General features: G+C 42.2%; 1 protein-coding gene across 3 annotated transcripts; it reads right to left on the minus strand.

Moving 5' to 3' along the window:
- Positions 1-781: 781 nt before the first annotated feature.
- Positions 782-20,264, minus strand: LOC308299471 (ARF GTPase-activating protein GIT2-like). 3 transcript variants are annotated; one of them, XM_080743250.1, is made up of 20 exons: positions 20,074-20,264; positions 19,376-19,509; positions 18,748-18,860; positions 18,553-18,658; positions 17,925-18,011; positions 17,678-17,808; positions 17,315-17,409; positions 17,191-17,236; positions 16,897-16,945; positions 16,725-16,797; positions 16,479-16,576; positions 13,707-13,818; positions 13,276-13,430; positions 12,592-12,744; positions 9,733-9,942; positions 9,491-9,580; positions 8,695-8,777; positions 6,524-6,676; positions 4,783-4,846; positions 782-2,391 (listed from the first exon to the last, which is right to left on the minus strand). In XM_080743250.1, the coding sequence occupies exons 1-20, from the start codon at positions 20,123-20,125 to the stop codon at positions 2,182-2,184; spliced, it is 2,214 nt and encodes a 737-aa protein (XP_080599376.1). In that variant the 5' UTR covers positions 20,126-20,264; the 3' UTR covers positions 782-2,181. The 3 variants fall into 3 exon arrangements, with proteins under 3 accessions (XP_080599376.1, XP_080599375.1, XP_080599377.1); XM_080743249.1 differs by having other exon boundaries at positions 16,897-16,948; XM_080743251.1 differs by lacking the exon at positions 9,491-9,580 and having other exon boundaries at positions 16,897-16,948.
- Between the last annotated feature and the right edge of the window lie 1,302 nt (positions 20,265-21,566).

The raw sequence follows: 21,566 nt of genomic DNA on the forward strand, positions 1-21,566 counted from the left end.
CCACACCCAAGGACGCGCCCCTATCAGTTTCTTCTGTTCAGCTGCAGGTGAGAGCAGCAGCTGTGGGATGTTTAATGTCCACGCATCATCAGACACAGACACACAAGACAACATAAAAACAGTGGTGGAAAAAGTACTCGCATGTTTTACTTGAGTAAAAAAAAAAAGTCTCAATACTGCAAATTAGAAATACTCTTGTCTTGTTAGGGTGCCCTCACACCAAAATACCTAGAGTGGAATCAGCCAATGCATTTCAATGAGAATGGAGCGTTTTCGGCAGAATGCTCCATTCTCATTGAAATGCATTGGCGGATTCCACTCTAGGTATTTTGGTGTGTGGGCACCCTTACAAGTAGCCTAAAAGTGGGGAATTCAAAATGTAGGCCTACTTGAGTAAGAGTACAAAAGTATTGGGAACAAAATGTACTTAAAGTAGCCTACAAAAGTTGTCCCATTTCACAAGTTTTCAAATGTAGGCTATACAAATATTTGATAATAGATCTACAAGCTCACAATGAGTCACGATGCGACGCATTGTGTGCTTGTAGATCAGCTATTTTCAAAATGTATGCTGAAAAGAAGTGCTGTAATGGTAATCGTGAAAATCTACAGAGTAACTAGTAACTAAAGTTTTCAAATAATTGTAGTGGAGTAAAAGTCTAATAAATGCCTCTCCAGTAAAGTACACATAACAAATTGTACTTTTTAGTAATACTTTACACAAATGAAAATAATTAACCACGACACAGCTGGGTTATGAATTACACTTTATTTCCTAAAAGGCAAGGATTGTTTTCAACCACAGTGGCACTGGCAATATAGCTTACGGGGGAAAATCCCAGGGTTTTGTCTGGCTCATCATGACATATAACAACACATCCGATAACCCCGACTTCCACAAGTAAAGTACCCCTTCTCCCAGGGTCGCCTGTATTTACTTGATTGTTGCTTGGAAATTAGCTTCACATAACTGATGACCACTAGCAGCACAAGAGTAAACAGGGGTGAGTGAGCACCACACCAAACTAAACGTCATCATTATCACACAAGGTTGCCCAATAGTCTACAACTAATTGCCAGCAGAGATGTTCCCAACAAACAAGCCTATACAAGTGTTAACATGTTTTATGAAAAATAAATGTTGACATTTTGTTAGAGGTATGAGTTTATAAATAGAATAGTATTGGGATTATTCGGATACACAAATTAAATTTTTACATTTGCATACATATAAAATTCACAACGGAATTAAAATTGGCCAGAAAGCCTTTCCATATGATTCAATTATACAGTATATATATATATATATAAAGGGGGGGAAGTTATATTAAACAAGCTATGGAAGCTGAATACACACCCAACATTATGGCTTCAACATTTTACCTGCACCAGCTACACAAAGAGCTAAGAGAAAAGTCATTGGAACACATTTAAAACCTAATTTATACACCATAGCATGTTGTCGCTTGGCGAAAAGAAACAGTTTTAGCAAGTGACGTCTTCATGCGATGAGTATAAATCCAGCTTAAGTGATGCCCCACTGGCCATGTTTACACGGTGTTTAGTATACCAACGCTGACTTTATAGGAGAAACTGCTTACTAAGTTTCACTCTCAAGAGGCGTACACAAATACATGAGATCAAGATAACAATAGATTCTGCATTGTGTTTAAAAATGTCTAAATGAAAAGACACTAACGTTGCACACCAAAGCACTACAAAGTGAAGGTTTAATGCAGGTTTAAAGAGGTTTCACCACATTGACATTACTGTTATATGCAGTATGTAAAACATAGCACTTTGGAAATTCTCATGTGAATGTAACCCTCTTGTCTTTTCTCTGCGGCAATAGACAGTAAGATATTCTCTCATTCGCCTTCAAAGACAAAACTTCCTTCTCCATTATCATGATAACAAAATAATAAATAAAGCTTTGGATTGATGTGCCTTTGTGCACTGTATTTGTTTCTATAAGACCCCTGCACACGCACACACACGCACACACACATACAGTACGCAGACACACACACACACACACTCCCATCCACCCACCCCTCGAGTCTGTGGTTACATAATTCAATAAAACACAAATGATAACACTGATAAAAAATTAAAAGTAGCAATATGAATGGCACATTGAATATTGAGCATCGGAAATAATGTTATGTCTTTGGAATTAAATCAGTTGTTGTTTTCTTTGGTTGTTACTGTGACGAGTTGCTTGGCAGCTTTGGCAATGTCATAGGCACACTGGATGACCTGCTGCGTGACCAGCTGCATGTCAGAGGGACAGGGGCAGTGAGGTGTGGCCTTCTGGCACTCATCATGGAGCCGGCTGGCACTTGAAGTGAGCAGGCAAAGAGACCCTCGCACCATGTCTGAGCATGGCCTCTGTAAGAGATGGAAAGTAGTCACTATAAGGGTTTGACAGACTAAACCAGTGTTTCTCAAACGTTCAAATTTCAAGGTCTCCCCTTAACTCTGACAGTGTACGAATGGAACCAAATGGACCCGTTAGGGTCCATTTGGTTCCATTTGTACGCTGTCAGAGTTACAGACTTGTATGGGTCAATTTAGACGCCCTTAACTGTTCTGCTGCTGTAGACGGCGCTCACCGTCATTGAAAGGGTTAATACCATGGCGCCGTTGACGGTGAGGACTGTGAATCTTACTGTATATACAGTAAAGATATTATTACTTACTTAATGTCGCTCCGGTCCCGCTCGCATCGGTAATGTCGGCGATTTGTTTACAACGTTGGGCGTGCACGCGAAGTGAAGCTCCTCAATGTTAAGTCAATGGAGAGGCCCATAAAGAAACGTCATTTAAACAAAATAGCCATTTTGAGACATTTTGCAGCAGATCTAAATGTAAACAAGGCACAAGGCAGGGCGCAGCCATCTTTCCTCTTCTTGTCCCACACTGTCATGTGACTAGATGACGTAATCGTTGCCGTCAAGTGATAATCCAAAAAAACAAAAACAACCCCCTTCCAGCCCTTCAAAATAATAGCGGCGGCCTATGGAGGAAACTGCGTGGCACCGAGGCACCAAGCAACCTTCAGATTAAGAGGCACTAATTGTGTTAAGGAACCCTGGAAGGAGTCCCTGGAATCCACTTTGAGAAACACTGGACTAAACCATTGTTAACTTCCTCAGCATCTATACCTCTAGAACAGTGGTTGTCAAAGAACGTTTTAATTTCAAGGTCATCCCATTACTCACCACTAAGACTCCCTAGTCGGGAGATAAGAGACCGTCACGTCGCATACACAAACTTTAGAAGGCAATCGTAGCCAATCAGGAGGGAATATGGGAAATGGACAGATCCATGTTGATGACATGACTTTAGAGATACTGTGTCCGCTTTGTGTCATTTTAGGGCGAAATATGTAGGAGCAGTGTCCAAAAATGTGTTTAGCAAAAATCGGCCTGATGGTGGCGCTAGAAGTGATAAAGGCATGTGAGAAATCAGGGCTGGAGGTTGTGATTTGCCATCCAAGGAGTGTGTGTGTGCAAAGTTTGGCATGGAGTAGGGGCAAAAGTGTGACGTGATGGACGGACAGACAGACAGACAGACAGTCAGACAGACAGACAGACAGACAGACAGACAGACAGACAGACAGACAGACAGACAGACAGACAGACAGACAGACAGACAGACAGACAGACAGACAGCCGGTGGAGCTTTTCATAGTAACTTATCCCATAACTCAGAGCGTAACAATTGAACCAAATGGACCCATGATGGGTCTTTTTGGTTCAACTTGTACAGTTCCAGAGAGGCCTGTAAGGGTCCTTTTGAATCCCTGTCAATGGACCCAGAGTGTCCCTAGACCCAACTGCTATATTCCTCAATACAATGGATTATTGGTGGGGTGGAAGTGGCTCAGGAGAGCAGATGGCTTGGATGGAATAAGAAAGTTACCGCTCCTACAGCTCCTCCTGGCTGTGTGTCCAAGTGTCCTTGAGCAAGACGCTGAACCCCTAACTCAGGGTTCCCCAATAGGCGGCCCGCGGGGGCCTACTGTCTGGCCCACACCAACCCCAGTAATAATGGTGGTATAAGAGCAGCAACAACACTAGTGTATCGTCGTTGTCGGCTGGAAATCTCGTACCTCCAAATGTGCACGTTCTTTCGCAAATCGCACAAAAGTAGTGAAAACAGCAGATCTACAAGCACACAACGCCTCGCGGTTGCACCGCGAAGCGTTGTGTGCTTGTAGTTCGGCTGTTTTCACTAGTTTAAATAATTTAAAAATGTATAAATTCAAAACGAACGGTTTTGGACCCGACAACGACGATATCTGAACTGTCGCTGGAGTAGCAGGAACGCCGCCATTGCCCCCTGCAATGTTGTGGCCCTCGGCTTGGTACCCTAGACATAATTCGGCCCTTGGGGAAAACTAATTGGGGGAACCCTGCCCTAACTGCTCATCAGCAGGTTGGCACTTTTCTTGCATGGTTTCCTCCACCATGAGTGTGAATGTGATGGACATTTTAAAGCACTTTGGAGAATGGTGCAAGATAAATGCACCATTTACTATTTATTTGACACAATGTCACATCTTTACCCTGTCATCATATAATGAGTATAGAAACACTGTATAGCATGTGTGTGCTTGTGTGTAAACACACAACTGGAGAATCCAGTCGCTAATGAGGCTTTTACCATTCACACAAGTTATTTTGGATCCCCCCCTTTGGCTGTTTACAAAACAAATGCTGAATCCCTTGAGCACACAGGGGAGGGGTTCCCTGCTGCCGGTGGGAGTCAGCTTACCTTAGGAAACAGGATGGCCATCTCCTTCACAGCCACATGAATCCGTTCTGAGCATGGCAGAAAGCTGCGGAGAGGAATTGTAAAGCCAAGTTTATACTTTGTCATAGAAAAGGTGTCACCTGCCAAAAATAGACGATCTACAAGGTCGCAATGTGAGCTAGTAGATCTACTATTTTAAGCAAATTAAGCATAAAGATTAATAGCAAAATAAATTAAAAAACTAAAAATATTGCGACTAATTTTCTCGGATCATAAACATTTGTGTAGTAGCAACTGTTTTGTTTGACTGCAGCCATTGACTGTTTTCTTGCAGTGTGTATGTTTGTACACACACACACACACACACACACACACACACACACACACACACACACAATATCCAAACTATACTCCATAAAATATCCCATTATTCTGACTAGCCCTGTGCACATGCTCATCTTTTGTGCACAGGGGGATCTAGGATATCTCCATATCTTTTTATTTTGGGGTTACCATGTTCTGTTGACACCACTCCAGTACAAATGACAGATAAAAATAGTAAAGTAAAATAAAGCAGAAGTAACAGTAAGCCACAAAGTAGCTGTGAGATAACCAGTATGGAGTGAGATTCAGCACTTATGTGCAGAAGCAGAACAAATACCACGCTGGATTAGTAGCAAGGGGGAGGTCTGAAGGCTTTATGCTAAAAACCATTTGAATCCAAAGGACATTAAGACTACACTTGGCCAAAAGGATGGTGACTTGTTGTATATGGTGCAAATATGACCCTGCATTCCATCTCTCTTATACACAGAACGACCTGTAAAAAGGGCTAATGACTTTTCCTTTAAGTTTTAGAAAAATAAGACAAGGCAGACCTGCCCAGGAATATTTCTCATTTAGAAGTTAGGCACGAACACTAGATACACCATCCCTAAATGCAATCGTTTTGAGAAATTGTTCAGCAGCACACAGAAATAAACAAATCACTTCAATCTGTCCAATAGACAGCAGTGGCACTGAATGGTGTAACGTATTTGTGCGTTTCTGACTCCTCATAAGGATATGTATCATCATGTGCTCTTTGTTTCCTGCCAGCTGCATTTAATAAAATCCCACCCCCAATGCACGCACGCACGCACACACACACACACACACACACACACACACACACACACACACACACACACACACACACACACACACACACACACACACACACACACACACACACACACACACACACACACACACACACACACACACACACACACACACGGCTAGTAGGAGCTAGGGAGGAGCAGGGAAACCCATTTGCCCTTCTGTCAGTGTGGGGCAGTAGAACAGAAAGACAGCTCTGCCGGTCAGCAGCTCTGTCAGAGCTGGGCACTTGAGGCTAGAGAACAATATGCTGTCCAGCCCTCTCACAGCACAGGGGGAGGCCAGAAAAACAGCCCTGACCAGAACAACCCAACACCATGAGCTAGGAAATGGTTAAGATGAGGGAGTTAAGAGCAAGATGGTGGTGGGGGGGGGGGGGGGGGGGGGTATAGAGGCAAAGTGGAAACAAAGGGTGAATTCATTTCCTAATGGTAACAGAGGAGAGCAGGAAATCTAGGGAAAAAGGCTGGCTAAGACGCCGCTTAAATAGATTCAAGTTTTAAAGGATACTGGTTCTCAATCATTGGGTCCGTGGTCCAATGCATATCAAACTGGGGGTCCTTTAAATTAAAAAGGTTGAGAATCACGGGTTCTAGGATACCTGTCATGTTTGTTCTCCTGGGCAGCTCTCAGAAGCTCTTGTATGTTCTTGGTAATCTGTTCCGTCTTACAGATGACGTCCTCAGTACCTGGCAGGGTGGCATCCGCCTCTGCCTCTTCCTCTGGCTCCAACGTCTCTGAGGCTGAGCTCGGACTGTATGACAAAGATGAAAAAAAAATGTATAATGACCGTTTTAGGTGAATATTGCACTATGATGAATACTGGTCATGTTGCATGAGAAGGTGAACCACCAAGCACTATATGTACACTTGTACAGTGACTTATTGGGCAATTGAAAACATTGACTTCTATTGTTTTTTCTTAAAATGTATTGACAGCTTATGCTTAATATTCACTGTTATATTACAAATACATATACATGAGACAGAATAGCAGAAAGCGAATACATTATCTGGCACCGGCATCGCTGGTAACTGCCGCGGCAGCCACCACCGCACGGACGGGCAGTTTACCGCTACGGGACCTGCCAGTCCGTGCGGCGGCCGCCGGTCCTACTGGCGGGACTGCTGGTCCTATCGCCGGCGATGCAGTGCGACTGCTGGTCGAACTAGCGGTCGTGGGGCAGTGTCTGCCGCTGCAGTTCCGCGGCAGGTGACGGTGCCAGAGAATGTATTTGCTCATTCTACTATTCTTTCTTTGTTTCTGTCTAATAAAATATATTAGCTCTAATTACCAACACATTATTTGTTATTATGGCTTTATTCTGTCTTATTATGTCTTAAAGTGTATTGTAAAAGAGGATGGGACCGAATTAGACATTCATTCTCTCTTCAGTTCAATTCCAATTAATTAAAGTGCTAAATCACAAGTTGTCTCAAGATACTTTACAGAGAACCAACATTGTCCCACCCCGGGCAAGCATTCTTGCATCAGTGTCAACGAAATACCTCCCCCTAGGTGGAAATAACGTCATTCAGATACCTCCCCCTAGGTGGAAATAACGTCATTCAGACCTCTCCAAGTTTCACTTCTCTTTGCCAAAAATAAAAATAGATTTTCAAAAAGGTGAGTAGACTACACACTATCTTTGGCTTGGTGTCCAGCACTAGAAGTCAATACTGCAATTTTAAAATATTTTTTAGCTCTGCTAGCAGCAGGGCTTTAACAATAGCAATATTGGTTTGTCCATCCAACATTTTGATCCCAAAGAAAATATCTGGAAAACTGGCCATGGAATTTGTAACTTCATGCTCACCATACAATTAATGAACCCTACTGATTTTGGTGGCCCCATTTCCTCTAGAGACCCCCAAATATGCTATTCTTGCAAACTCAGTATACTGTAAGTCAGATCCTCCCCCTTCGGACACGTGCACATTGCACAAGCAGACCCATTTCCTAAGCAGAAAAATAGCTTCTACTACAACTTGCTGAATCCATCATTTAAATAGCAAACCAATGTACTATGGTGCAGGCGCACCTGGCTCTTAAAGGCAACGGGAGATGATGACACTGATTGATTTAACTCATCTGCTGCCATTTAACAAAACCTTCGTACTCTCATAATGCCAAACTGTATCCATAGACCTCCATGTAATTCATAGTGCACGGATCATGCACACCCATGCCTAGATAATGCACCACGTGTGTCCACATTGCTCACAGCTTTCAAACAAAAAAATCCGAATGGAAATCCGTTCAGGCATTCATGAGATAGCAGCCATGTAAACAAAGATGGCTGCCATGTTTGAAAGATGGGGTTGCTATGGGGGTTAAACATGCAATTTCGCGATCGCTATCATGCCTACTAAATGTTTTGGGGTCAAAAAATGTTTTTTGAAAAAAAAAAGATTTTTGAAAAAATGTTTTTTTTTTTTTTTTTTTTTTTTCTTTTTCAAAAAATCTCGGGTTCCTCGGGCGTGGCAGGGTGGTACATCGCGAAATTCTCGGGTTCCTCGTTTTTGGCAGCATATGAGTTAATTTGTTATGCCCGAAACACACCCATGATTAATTCAGAGACCCCTTTGCGCCTCGCACCTTACTCTGCACTCAGATTATGCACCATCTAAAAAGCAAGACTGGAGTTTGACGTGCCCCCGAGGCGCTTGTACCATGCACCCGAGATCTTCTAAACAAGGCCCTTAGTCTTGTTCATTATGGCTTGTCACATGCATGGAAACAGGAGTTATTTATACTTGAGAAATTCTTACCCAGTGTCCTCCAGTTCTGAGTGATTGGGCGTATTGTCATAATCATTCTCCAGCATGCTACTCTGTCCTTCTAGACTGCAGCCCTATAATAGTGCGACACAGACACACACACAAAGTAAAACAGAAATGAGAACAGTTGATTATCTTCAATTACACATTGACAAAGTTTACAAATCATTTTAAGTATGAGCAGCAATTACTTAATGATAGTTAATTATGATGCAAATTGAACCAGAATCATGCATTTCTGACAAAAGAAAAAACAAACAACAAAAGCAAAGTTGATATTCTCAGACGTCAATTGGTTTCCGAGTAGTTGGGGAAGAAATGTGAAACCAGTAGCTGGATCCTTGTTGCCTAATGCAGTATGCACAGCAGTGGATGCCGTTAGTAGATCTGAAAGAATGCCAATGTCAAATTGTGACCCAAGGCCGTGACTGATCTTCATACCATTATTTACGTTATTTTCTCTTCGTTGGATATCAGTTTTTCTCGTTTCTTTCTTTTGGACAGGTTTGGGAACTAATACACATAGCAGTTCTGATATGTTTACGTGAGCCTAAAAACTGGTGTTTGGGTTAACTGTTGCTGGGCAGCAGGAAGGAGTTCAGATCAGTGAACTGCAGCAGATGCACAGTAGTGCATGCAGGCATGCAGGCTATGCTGAGAGGCAGTGAAGGCACAGTTAAGAGACAAGAGGTAAAGAGTGGAGAGAATATGGGCCAAGCAAAGGGGCAGTATATCCCAATCCCCTGGGGCTCCCCTAGGGCAGCTGAGGGGAGTTTCAGTACTTAACCCTTCGAGATCTCTCATCCCACGACCAGGACAGGGAAGAGGGGAAGGTAGGGAGGGAGGAGGATGCCGTACCCAAAGGACCCCTCCCAATCTAGAAAGGGGTCAAACCAAGTTACAACATACTCTACTGGGGGAATGAATGAATGAATGAATAAATGAATGAATAAACGAACAAAAACCTGTGGAGGTACCGTTCCGATTGTGATGACAGAAAAGCCATGGGGAGCTGTATACTGTACTCACATTGCTTGGGAGGGATTGTAAAATGAGTCCATCCTCATGGCGACGTGTTTCGCCTCTGTGGGGGTACTGCCTCATACCAGAACCTGTCTCATACATGGACATGGGCCGGCCTCCACGGACTGGGGGTCTAATAGAGGGCTCCTGTGAGTGCTGTAGACCACTGGGGGTTTGCCATCGCAGTGTTGAGTTTTCAGTCTGCAGGCAGTTTAGCTGAAGGGAACAATAAGAAATTCACATCAACTCTCAATAGGGAATGATCTCTTTACAAAAGTTTTGGCCAGACAACGGCCATAAGAGTGTACGGCAAGTGTGAGGTGCAAGAGCATTGCAGGCGAGGCACAGGGACAGCCAGTTGGGATAATGGCTAACATACAAAGAATGAAAAGGACGAGCAATTCGTACTTTTGGTTTCTATTCATTACAGCTCTCCTACTTCCTCTCATGCTTATTAACCTGTAACCATATCTGTCATCTCTTTATAATAATAATAATAATAATACACATTTTTAGACTGTCATTAATGCTGAACTGTAGCTTCCTGCATTTTAGTAGTTGTATTACTTTTTGGCATCATCATTTGTGTTGATTACAAAACTAAACATATTTACATCTTTACATATAATTAGCAAAGTGAGACTGTCGATAGTAGCCTAATAATAATGTCATAGGAAAGGCTCAGGCTTTGAAACCTCCTGGCCTAGACTCTTGCAGAGCTATGTGCTCTATCACTGCAGCTGCACTTCCTTTTCTAATTATAGCATTGGTCCGTTATTGAAGCACAAGTCTCTGCCATTGTTCTAATGATAATGTAATGCTCGTTCCTTTCCAAGACAAAATGTAAACAATATACTGATAAAATCAACAGCCACTCAAGCACAATCTCGAGTCTGCAGAATAGGTTGTAGAACAGGTTCCGTCCCCATTTACAAAAACATGGGACTGTATTTTGCTCTCCAGTGTTTCTGCACATGATAGTGATAAACCTTAAAGAAAATCCAGACAGTCAGCTAGCCATCAGATATATGTGTCACAGTTTTTTTGAGATTCAGTTTTTTTCTAGACCAGGAGCACTCGTTTTTCGTGGAGCAAGCGGTGCCTCCTTCGGGGAACTAGGAATAAGACTGAGGTTAGGGTTAGGATTAGGGTTAGGTTTAGGCATAGTTTTACTGAGGTTAGGGTTAGGTTTAGGCATAGTTTTACTGAGATTAGGATTAGGGTTAGGTTTAGGCATAGTTTTACTGAGGTTAGGGTTAGCCGGTTAGGATTAGGGTTAGGTTTAGGCATAGTTTTACTGAGGTTAGGGTTAGGTTTAGGCATAGTAGCATTCACCAGGTTAGCATTCACCAGCGTGGGACTAATGGGAACAATGGAGGAACACAGGGTTAGGGTTATGTAGAGTGGTTCCCCTTGATCATCTTGAGCATGATGTCAGAGCGGCAAACCCATAGACCGTAAAAATGTGTACCCGTCTACACGGACACGGACAAGCTGTGACGTTTCTCATAGTGAACTGCAACCTTCGGTCGCAGATATATACACAGTATATGGCAGGGTTTATGTGAATTTATCATTTCTAAATCATTTCTAAACTAACTTGTAGCTACCAACATAGCATACAATTAGAAGCTACAACCAAAGTCAGAGAATAATTATACTAGTCACAGAGGAAGATGCAGAAAACTTAACCATACGGAAACTGATGATCTGCTGTGTCGACCTTATGGAATTTAAGTAGGCGGCTACAATGTGTGTACTGTGAATGAACAGGGAACGGAAGGACAGAGCGAGATGGGACTGTCTGCTAGTTAATTGATTATGAATGCCGTTGTTTTCTTAAGAAATAGAAAGTTCTTAAAATGGGTCTTCAAATATACTTTGGTAAGTGGGAAAGAACCGACTGTCAAATACCAATAGCAATGCAATTTGTCAAGGTCACCAAATTGGCACCAGTTCTCAGTACCCTACAATACGCAGTACCTTAAATGTGTTGATATGCACTAGGGATGTGAAAAAACGCGTCGATCGACTCATGCTCACCGCGACTCAAAAAGTACGAGTCGAAAAATCGAAAAATATATATATATTTTTTTATTTTTCTAAAGTTTTTCCCCCAAAAATGACTGTTTTAATCGTTGTTCAAAAAGGTTATAAGCGTTAATGTTTTCCAAATGTGAGAGGACCGGGTGTGTGTGTCTGTGTCGGAGACTGTTGTGCATGCATGCGGCGCTAGTCAGGTCCGCGGACTACTGGTTGAGAAACACTGCTGGACCGGGATGATGCGCGCGTCATAGCAGTGCGACTCTATGGACTGGATGCGTTTTGTTTACCTCCTGCCTCTGCATGCATGCTTGACACGAAAGCTCGCTTGTTAATGGCAGCGTCGCCGTTGTGTGCGATGATCACAAACCACACTACTCGTCATTAACGTTAATGCGACACACCGGGGATATATGAGAGCGAGCGGTCAGCGCTCCCGCACGTTCCATGGACTTATTGTCACTCCGCTTCTAGTCTCTAGAGAACAGACTCCATGCTAACAAGGAAGAGCAATTATGTATTATCATTATTATTAGGGCTTTGATGCAAGTTCTGATGGGTGCAGCATACGTTGTGTTGTTTAAAGTAATGCGACGTTGTGCTGCTCTCCTCTCAGCTGCTGCTTAGCGGGAAAAAAAGTGAAAAAAGTCGATCGACGCGTCGATTTTCGGCCACAACGCGTCGATTCGCAAATAATGCGTCGATTAACATCCCTAATATGCACACACATCACATGTCTGGTTCTGCCTCGCAATTCCTTATTAGGTTACACTTGACGACGTGAATGAGTCATTCCAAATACTCAGGTGAACAGAAGCCAACCTTGCTCTGCATCATTCGCAGCTCTTCACTCAGGTGACAGTTGACTTTAAGAAGCTGTTGTATTTTGGCTTCCGAGGCAGTGAGGGCAGTCTTCACTTCCATGAATTCCTGCACTGTGATGGGCCCATCAGAGAGGTCAGAAGACTCGGAGCTCTGCAACAGGAAAGAATATAAATGTTTGGAATGTTTTCTATTATAAGATCATGCGATCTATCATAAGATTTTATCATAATAGGGTTCCCACACATCTTTACCAATTAATTTCCAAAACTTTTCCAGAATATTTAACCCGATTTCCAGGACTACAATAATTCAGCTCAATAACGAGTCGCTTACTCCTATGCGCAATGCCTAAAGACAGGTAGTGCATGCCAGTGGTTCTCAACCTTTTCAGGCTGTGACCCCCAAAATAATCATATTTGAACTGGGGACCCAGTTCTCGCGTTGCGAGGCGTTGTGAGCATGTAGATCTGCTATTTTCACAATTTCTGCCTCTAATATTTGACAATTTGGCCAATGTTTAATTTGTCATTTCAGAGGTATTAACAAAATCAATAACCAAAGACAATGCATAGCTATTTTTTCCAGGACCTTTCCAGTACTGGAAAAATATTTTTCTAATTTCAAAATATTTCCAGGACTTTCATGACCGTGGGAACCCTGATAATAACAACCAATACTTGCCTTGGCTCTCCCATCGTTGCAATTGTCCCCAGAAGTGGCCTCCCTCTCTAGGTCTTCATCTGATGCCACACTGTCATAATCTGGCTGGTCTTCGTTGTCCAGGCTGTCACTGCCATGGCAACTGCCGATTCCCTTCAGGATGAGTTCGACATCCTCTGTAGAAAGAGGACAAATCAGAGAATCACACAAGCTCTGCTGGCTACAAACAGTCGTCTAATTCAAATGGCAAAGCTAAGTTCAACTGATTAAAATGTCCAAGAAGCTATATTTCCAAACATTATGATAGTGATGTATTTTGATGAATTTGATGATTAGTGTCTTATTTTTTACCTGAACCATTTGTTCATGAATAGGGTATTTGTATGATTTAAAAATAATGATGTAACTTAAAATGACAAACACAACTTTGAATAAAACGTATAATATTGTACCTTTGGGATTCTCACAGGAATTACCCCACTGCCGACGTTTGGCATCAGTAAGAATATCAATGACAAGTGTGGCAAACTCATGAGCATTGAATCTTGCCAGTTTTTGACGGCCCTGAGAAATAAATACACACATATACAGGCAGGACAGGTTAAATATGTGGTTAAATAGAAACATACTAGGCAACTTTGAACTACAAGTGGATTTGCTAATCATTTTATATACAGGGTTCCCACACATCTTTACCAATTAATTTCCAAAACTTTTCCAGAATATTTAACCCGGTTCCCAGGACTATATAACAATAATTCAGCTCAATAACGAGTCGCTTACTCCTATGCGCAATGCCCAAAGACAGTCAAGTAGTGTATGCCAGTGGTTCTCAACCTTTTCAGGCCTTGACGCCCGAAATAATCATGTTTTAACTGGGGACTCGGCACCCTGACGAGCACTAAGAGTTGAGGAATTTTGTATAACACGGTACTATTGTGAAAATAGCAGATCTACATGCTCTACAAGCATGTAGAGCGGCTATTTTCACAATTTCTGCCTCTAATATTTGACAATTTGGCCCATTTTTAATTTGTCATTTCAGAGGTATTAACAAAATCAATAACCAAAGACAATGCATAGCTATTTTTTCCAGGACCCTTAATAAATTCCAAAACCTTTCCAGTACTGGAAAAATAGTTTTCTAATTTCAAAATATTTCCATGAATTTCATGACCGTGGGAACCCTGTATATAGTTCACTCCCAAAATTACCTTTTCTATCAATTACTCACGCAGTGGAGAATTTAATTCATCGTTACTTTTTTTGTTTCTGTCGCATTCCCAAGCCAATATTTCGAGGAGACTCTTTGTGTCTCCATAGGAAACAAAACAGTGCCTGTTGGTCAAATCATTGGCTTAGGAATGCGATATAAACAAAAGTATTTAATTCAAGTCTCCATGGGGTAAGTAATCGATAGAAATAAGTTATTTTTTGGGTGAACTATCCCTTTAAAATAGGCTTATTAGAGGTCCCAACATCAAACTTGAGGCGCAGAGGTGACCGCGCCTTCTCCGTCGCTGCTCCCATACTATGGAACAGCATTCCATTTCATGTCAGATCTGCCCCCTCCATTGATACTTTTAAATCCAGGCTCAAAACCCTGTTTACTCACAAGCATTTGAATCCCCCTGACACATTTTATCTGTTTTTTTATCGTATTGTTTTTAGTTATTTTGTTGTAATTGTTGTTATTGCTTTTATTGTTATGCATTTAGTTGTTGTTTTATTGTACTGCTATGATGATGAAATGCCTGTATAGCACTTTGGTACAATGAAAGTTGTTTTTAAATGTGCTTTATTTAAAATGACAGCCTTTCTTTGCCAACTAAACACTACATGTTCTTTTTGACGCTCAAACTTTTTTCAGAGAGGAAGGTGATAACATTTTTATGTCATTCAGAACTTTTCTGATGTTCCTATATCCCTAGCTCTGGTCCATCGCGTCTCCTCCCGGAGACGCTCTGACAGACCCGTCGGGAAACGCCTGGACTCGAGATTGTCGGCCCCTCCGAGCGCTCAACATCAGTCAAAATAAACTAAACTACTTCACTACTCACCAAACCAAAGGTAGTTTTGCGTTGTTGAAAGTCTATTCTCCGCGGTGGTAAACCTCTCAGCACCCCACCTACTCTGTAAAATACATTATTTTTGTCATGAAATAAAACGCACACCCCTCAGGCCACCTAGCGGCCACCGCAGATACAATGGTTCACAACCCGGAAATAAGCGGCGGTCGAGTTGGATGCACTTTATTTCATGCCAAAAATAATGTATTTTACCGAGTAGGTGGGGTGCTGAGGGGTTCACCACCGCGGAGAATAGACTTTCAACAGCGCAAAACGACCTTTGGTTTGGTGAGTAGTGAAACGGTTTTGTTTATTTTGACTGACTAGCCCTTACCCGTTCAAAGATATGAGCTCCGAAATGATGTGCAGTGTGTGGATTATGGGATGTGCACTGTGCACACAATATATGAGGGATGGAAAGTAACTTTAACTGGTGCTTGCATGCTAATATGTAGGAGCATCAATGTAAATACCCGTTCCATTTAACGGCTACAGAGATACTGTGTACCGATCTGCATGATTTTGGACAACATATGTAACAGGGCCAGAACCCGCCTGCCCGCCTGCACACACACACTCCCCCCCCCCCCCCCCCCACACACACACTCCCCCCCCCCCCCCCCACACACACACACTCCCCCCCCCCCCCCCGTGTGTGTGTGTGTGTGGGTTTGTGTGTGATTGTGCATGGCCTGAACAACAGCGCCCCTCCCTTAACATGTGTGGTCACAAAAGGTACTGTAGACTAAATAGATATAGATACACCATAAAAATGCTATTATACAGCATACGATTTGTGAAAGTGACAAACGGGCTTCATAGTTATGTCAGGTGTGTTCATATGCTGATGGTGATGCGATTTCAGATCAATTGCTCCAGCCACCGAGGAGAAACGCTGAGACAGACAGACAGACACTCAGACATCTCCAAAATTATATGTTATCTCGAGTCCAGGCGTTTCCCGACGGGTCTGTCAGAGCGTCTCCGGGAGGAGACGCGATGGACCAGAGCTACTATATCCCCAGATATCCTGACTCCTGACTGTTCCTAACTCGTTTGGAAAGGCGTCAGAAGGAGCATGTATTGACCCCAACTCATTCATTTACAGAACAAATCAATGGAGACCAAGGAGACCAGCCGGGTGTAGTGACTTGCCTGATTCCTGGTAGAAGAGTACTCAGGGTTGACAGGCAGAAAAGGCACCACTGTTGTGTCCGTTACCAGGGTGCTGTGGTTCTGAGTAGCCAACCACACTGAAACAGCAGCAAATTAGATATGACAGGATTCAATATTTACATTCATGTATTTATTTTTGTCTACATTTACACATTTTAATCCCTACAATAGATCATAGACATGGTTAAATTGGTTATATGTAAACATAAGTTCTTGAATGTTCACCTGCATCAGTTTCTCTTCGGTCAACTTCATCATAAACATCCATGGCGAGTTCTTCAAACTGATGGTTACTTAGCTAGAAGAAAATACAAGGAAAGGAGAGAAACACTAGTTTAATTCTGAAATCATTTAAACACAGACAGACCCATATTTTGGCAGTGCAAATCTTTCTTACCGATTGGAGTTTCTTCTTCGCAGCTTTTGCAAATTCAGACAAATCCAAGCTGCTACAGAACAGAATGATATTATACGTCTTGGTACAACCCATTTCAACATACAGTAAATACCAAGTAGTATGATAATGAGACAAAACAAACTTACTCATTTCTTATCCATCAATGCAGCATAGGAAACATATTAATTTGTAATTACATTGTAATGATTCGACAATATCATACATACTGTATACAGAGCATGACTAAACCACGTTGCAGAGGTATTCCTACTATTATTAAGGCACAGCACTTACCTGTCTGCCATTTGTGGAATAATAAAGTGTTGTCCATTTCTATGATCTAGAAAACAAACAGCCAATAAGAGAGGACTGCAAACCACCATGACAAAATGGTTCCCACTTTAATAGCGCTGCTTACCTGGCCGTCTCCCACAAAGGTAAAATGTTAGCCGGTCAGTGAGCTCATACTGGATCTCCACTAGCCTGTCTGCAAGCTCATGATGTCCAGCTTGTCTGTGAAAATTGTGAATAAACGTTCCTTATTCATGAACTGTGTCCCTGAATCAATTATGGAGGTTAACATGCAAACAATATTGCAGTTTAAGAAAAACAAACACAGCCGTTAGCCAAATACGCATTTAGAAATAAAGGACATAAAATTATGATTTACTGCAAGAAACTTTTAGAATGCTGATTACAAGTGAAATGCAGACTTTCTGTCCAGTGGGATGAACCAATTCAATTCAATTCAATTCAACCAATGGCATGGGAACTATTTTACCTTGCATAATCGATGGGGGTCTTCCCACTAGTGTCCAGCGCGCCAGGGTCAGCTCCATACACTGACAAAAGTTCAGCTTGGAACATTTGACCGGCTTTTGCTGCTATGTGCAATGGTGTGTTTCCTTTCTCCTGGGGAAGAAACCCATAAGAAATACATATCAGAATTACATATCAGGATAATATATTAATCAGAGCCAAATAAATTCTGGCATTTTGACAGCTCCTTTTTTGTTCATCTAACTTACAGGATGGAAAAAGTTGGCATGTGCTCCCAGGGACAAGAGTCTTAGGCAAGTCTCCAGGTTTCCAGTCCGAACACTCGAATGGAGTTGCTGTCAGGAAAATGAGCAGAGGGGAATTTCAATTACTTGATTTTGACCATTAAACCCTATATACAAAATTGTCTGGGGTCCCCCACGCTCTTATACTAGGTGCACTCCTGTTTTCCCTCTACATCAAACCTCTTTGCCTGTGAATAGGAAATCTGCAAGCTCACAACTTTGCTACGCATTATTAATAACTGTTACATCTCCTATTTTCTCAGAATGTTTACCCACGAATATTGCACATTGCTCTTCTGCACCATGGTCAGCACCTCAGCAACAATAATTACACAGAGGCTGTAGTTGTCAAGCAAATGACGTGTAGAGCTTCTGTTCAAGCGCAGCAGTAACGTTCTGCCCACCACTGTGGAGACTAGGGGCTGGAAACCTCCACAGTGCATCCGACTTGGCCAACTCATCCAATTCCAACAAACACATTTGGCCATGTTCACAGGAAGGAAGCTACAAATAATAGCGTTTTTTCTATAGATTTTTGGCTTCTTTTGACCCAATAAGTGAAATGTTTTAAAGGTGAGAAACATTGTCTTACTTTGCTGAGGTCCTTTGTAGTGACATTATCATCTTCACGGCATGGCATACGATGAACAAACGCCAACATCTGATATTTGGCCTTGATGAATTCAGTCTTGTTGGGACTGGAAACAATGTTGCAAATTAATACCATGGAAATTGGACAGGTTCATATGTACACAACGGACACTTTATATTAAAAAAACACACTCACTGCACCCTATCCTGTGGGTTAGCCTTGCGTTTCCCACTCATCATAGAAGACGGATCCAGAAGGCTATGCTCCCATATGGAGTTGGCTCCATTGCCGTATAATGTCTGGACCATCTACACCCAGAAATGAAAAATAATAACAATAACAATATCAATAATCCTGAAGAAAATCAATTGCTATGGTCTAAAACAATGGTTCTCCAAGTGGCATCTACACAGAAATTGACAGAAAGAAGCTCATAAGTCATTACATGTCTATGGTGGATTTTAATGAAACAAAAAACTTGGCAGATACAAAGAGGATAATCCAAGTGTCCTGTACAGCCGGATTGTGAGTTAAATGTTTATCACAATGGAACTGACTTTTCCTTTTGGATGTATGGGCTCTCAAGGGTTGTTATTGCAACTCTAGATTCCAGCTATTCAAAATAGGATCTAAAGAGTTGCTTGCGGCAGCGGCTATGGTAGTAGTGGACTGTGGGTAGTCTGTGTCAGCTGATTAAAACGATCTTCTTATGCATGCATGCATGCCAGTGACTAAACAACCTCCCCCCAGCCAGTGACTACATTACATCAGTTGATTTAGTATCTACTGTATTGTCTGTCTGTGCATGTATGACTCCTCTAACCTGTAATTGGGAGGGAGGCCATGGTGTATGAGTCAGATGTCGGACTTGAGAGCTGTGTCTCCCCAGACCTCGATGGATGCTGCAGCACTCATCACAGATCAACACGCCCCTGTTCACAGAGGCCCAGCGGGGTTCTGATTGAAGCAGGAGAACACCTCAATCAATACTTGTTATATCAACATCAACTGCAACTGTGTGTGCCATCATCGTGGTATGCCAAACATCATTATAGCTTTCAGATAAAACAAATATTAACTCATATCTCTCCAAGTCCAACACACATTCTTCCAATATCACATTCATACATAATTGATACTGTATGCAAGATAGTGGTTCTGTTTCACCAGAAAATATGACCTACAAAATGAAAACAATGATGTGCTATTAGCTAACTTATGTCTTAATTACTTTATAATGTTAGATTCACATATCCTAACGATGAGAAAGTCATTTAAAAGGTATAGAAGAATCAAACTCATTGATACTGAAGCACTGAAAAGATGTAGCAGCTGGATCTGACATTGTGCAACACAAATGTAAGCATATTTCAACAAATAAGCTCATTTATTATGTGTAGCCTTGTATATTATTTAGCAATGCAGCTTGCTATCCGCTGCTGATCAGTTGGATTATTAGTTGGAAGACGAGCGTTAGCCACGTAGCTAATGTAGCTTGTTTGACATCATATCATATCATACCCAGGGCGCTGCAATCAGCGCAGACCTCCCTGTTTCGCAGCCGCTTTGACATCCCTCTCTGCCGACGAAAAGCCCCACAACTCTCCGGTCAAGACGAATGTTTGCGAGTTACGTTATTTAGACAGCTATACATCGACAACATAGGATATTCCGACGCCGAAAGTAGCTAGCGTTTAGCAGTCAAACTAAACTACCACCACCAAATCCCCTCCCCTACGCGCATAGGCTCTGTAACAAAGCAAGGGTCTCATTCGAATACTGACAAGAGTTCCCCTACTCCGCTTCGTCCTTGCTCGCTACCTCCTTCCTTCCTTCCTTCCTTCCTTCCTTCCTCCCTCCCTTACTTCCTTGCCTGATTAGTTTGAGGTGGGGCCCGGGGGGGAAATAATCCACAATTCCATACCAAATATTCTTTACCATAATAGGCCTACAGTCAAATAATTATAGCAGGTGGTACACCTCATATTATGTAAATAAATAAAATGATAACAATAAAAACATAATAGCCTAATACAATAATTTGCCTATAATAATATATATTTTTAAAAATACATCAAGTTAAAATAAATTAAATGCACAAATCTTAAATCTTACAAAAAGTAGGCCTACATAATAAATAAAGGCCTGTTGTGGTCATGCAACAGGCAATAATATTGTTCTGCTCTGGAATGCATTGTTCATTGTTCAGTAGCCAACCTAGACTACTCTTTTGTGTCTTGGGCCCTGGATCATGCAGCATCTCTGCATGTCCATCCACAACAAATGTTATTGTATATGTGTGTGTGTGTGTGTGTGTGTGTGTGTGTGTGTGTGTGTGTGTGTGTGTGTGTGTGTGTGTGTGTGTGTGTGACTGTGTGTGTGTGTGTGTGTGTGTGTGTGTGTGTGTGTGTGTGTGTGTGTGTGTGTGTGTGTGTGTGTGTGTGTGTGTGTGTGTGTGAGAGCGTGAGCAAAAAGCACTTGAGTGCCCATTGCTGTTAATTTCTAAATGGATATCTTGTGCATAAGTGAATATGGCCTAAGGGTGGCGCTAGAGAAAAGGCTACAGGGTAACCATTCAGTAAAGGCAATCCTCTGGGGAGCATGGGTTGCACAGCAAATTCCATGGCAATTAGGAGGGAAACGTGAGAAGGTGATTTATTTATAATTTTTTGCCTAATGGTGTTGCAAGAAGCAGGGGTCAAAATAATTGGATTCACGTAGGGGACAGCAAACCCCATGTCAATCCAGCCAGTAGGATATTGCCTACGCAAAAGGCTTAAACGTGCCTTTCAGACAGTGGCCTGCGGTCTTCCCATCGTTCCATGCAAACCGTGATGGCCCACTTTGGCCCAGCATCTTTGCCATTCAGGAAATGCCAACTGCACACCCTTGAGTTGCAGTTCGGTAAAAAGGGTAACCAGTCCGTTCACCCTTTATCCCATTCACCCAGTGTTTAGGCGCTGTCCGCTCGCCCAGGAGCTGTCCGCCCGCCCAGAGTGTTCGTCTGAACGGTT

Source organism: Nannobrachium achirus, assembly GCF_963921795.1.
Source record: "Nannobrachium achirus genome assembly, chromosome: 15".
NCBI lineage: Eukaryota > Metazoa > Chordata > Actinopteri > Myctophiformes > Myctophidae > Nannobrachium > Nannobrachium achirus.

Coding starts and splice junctions, on each gene's coding strand:
- LOC308299471 (XM_080743249.1), bottom strand. CDS start 20,125: ATGTCAAAGCGGCTGCGAAACAGGGAGGTCTGCGCTGATTGCAGCGCC. Junction 17,809..17,924: donor ATGCCAACTTTTTCCATCCT/GTAAGTTAGATG, acceptor TTTCTTCCCCAG/GAGAAAGGAAACACACCATT. Junction 4,847..6,523: donor CAGGAGAACAAACATGACAG/GTATCCTAGAAC, acceptor TCCTCTCCGCAG/CTTTCTGCCATGCTCAGAAC.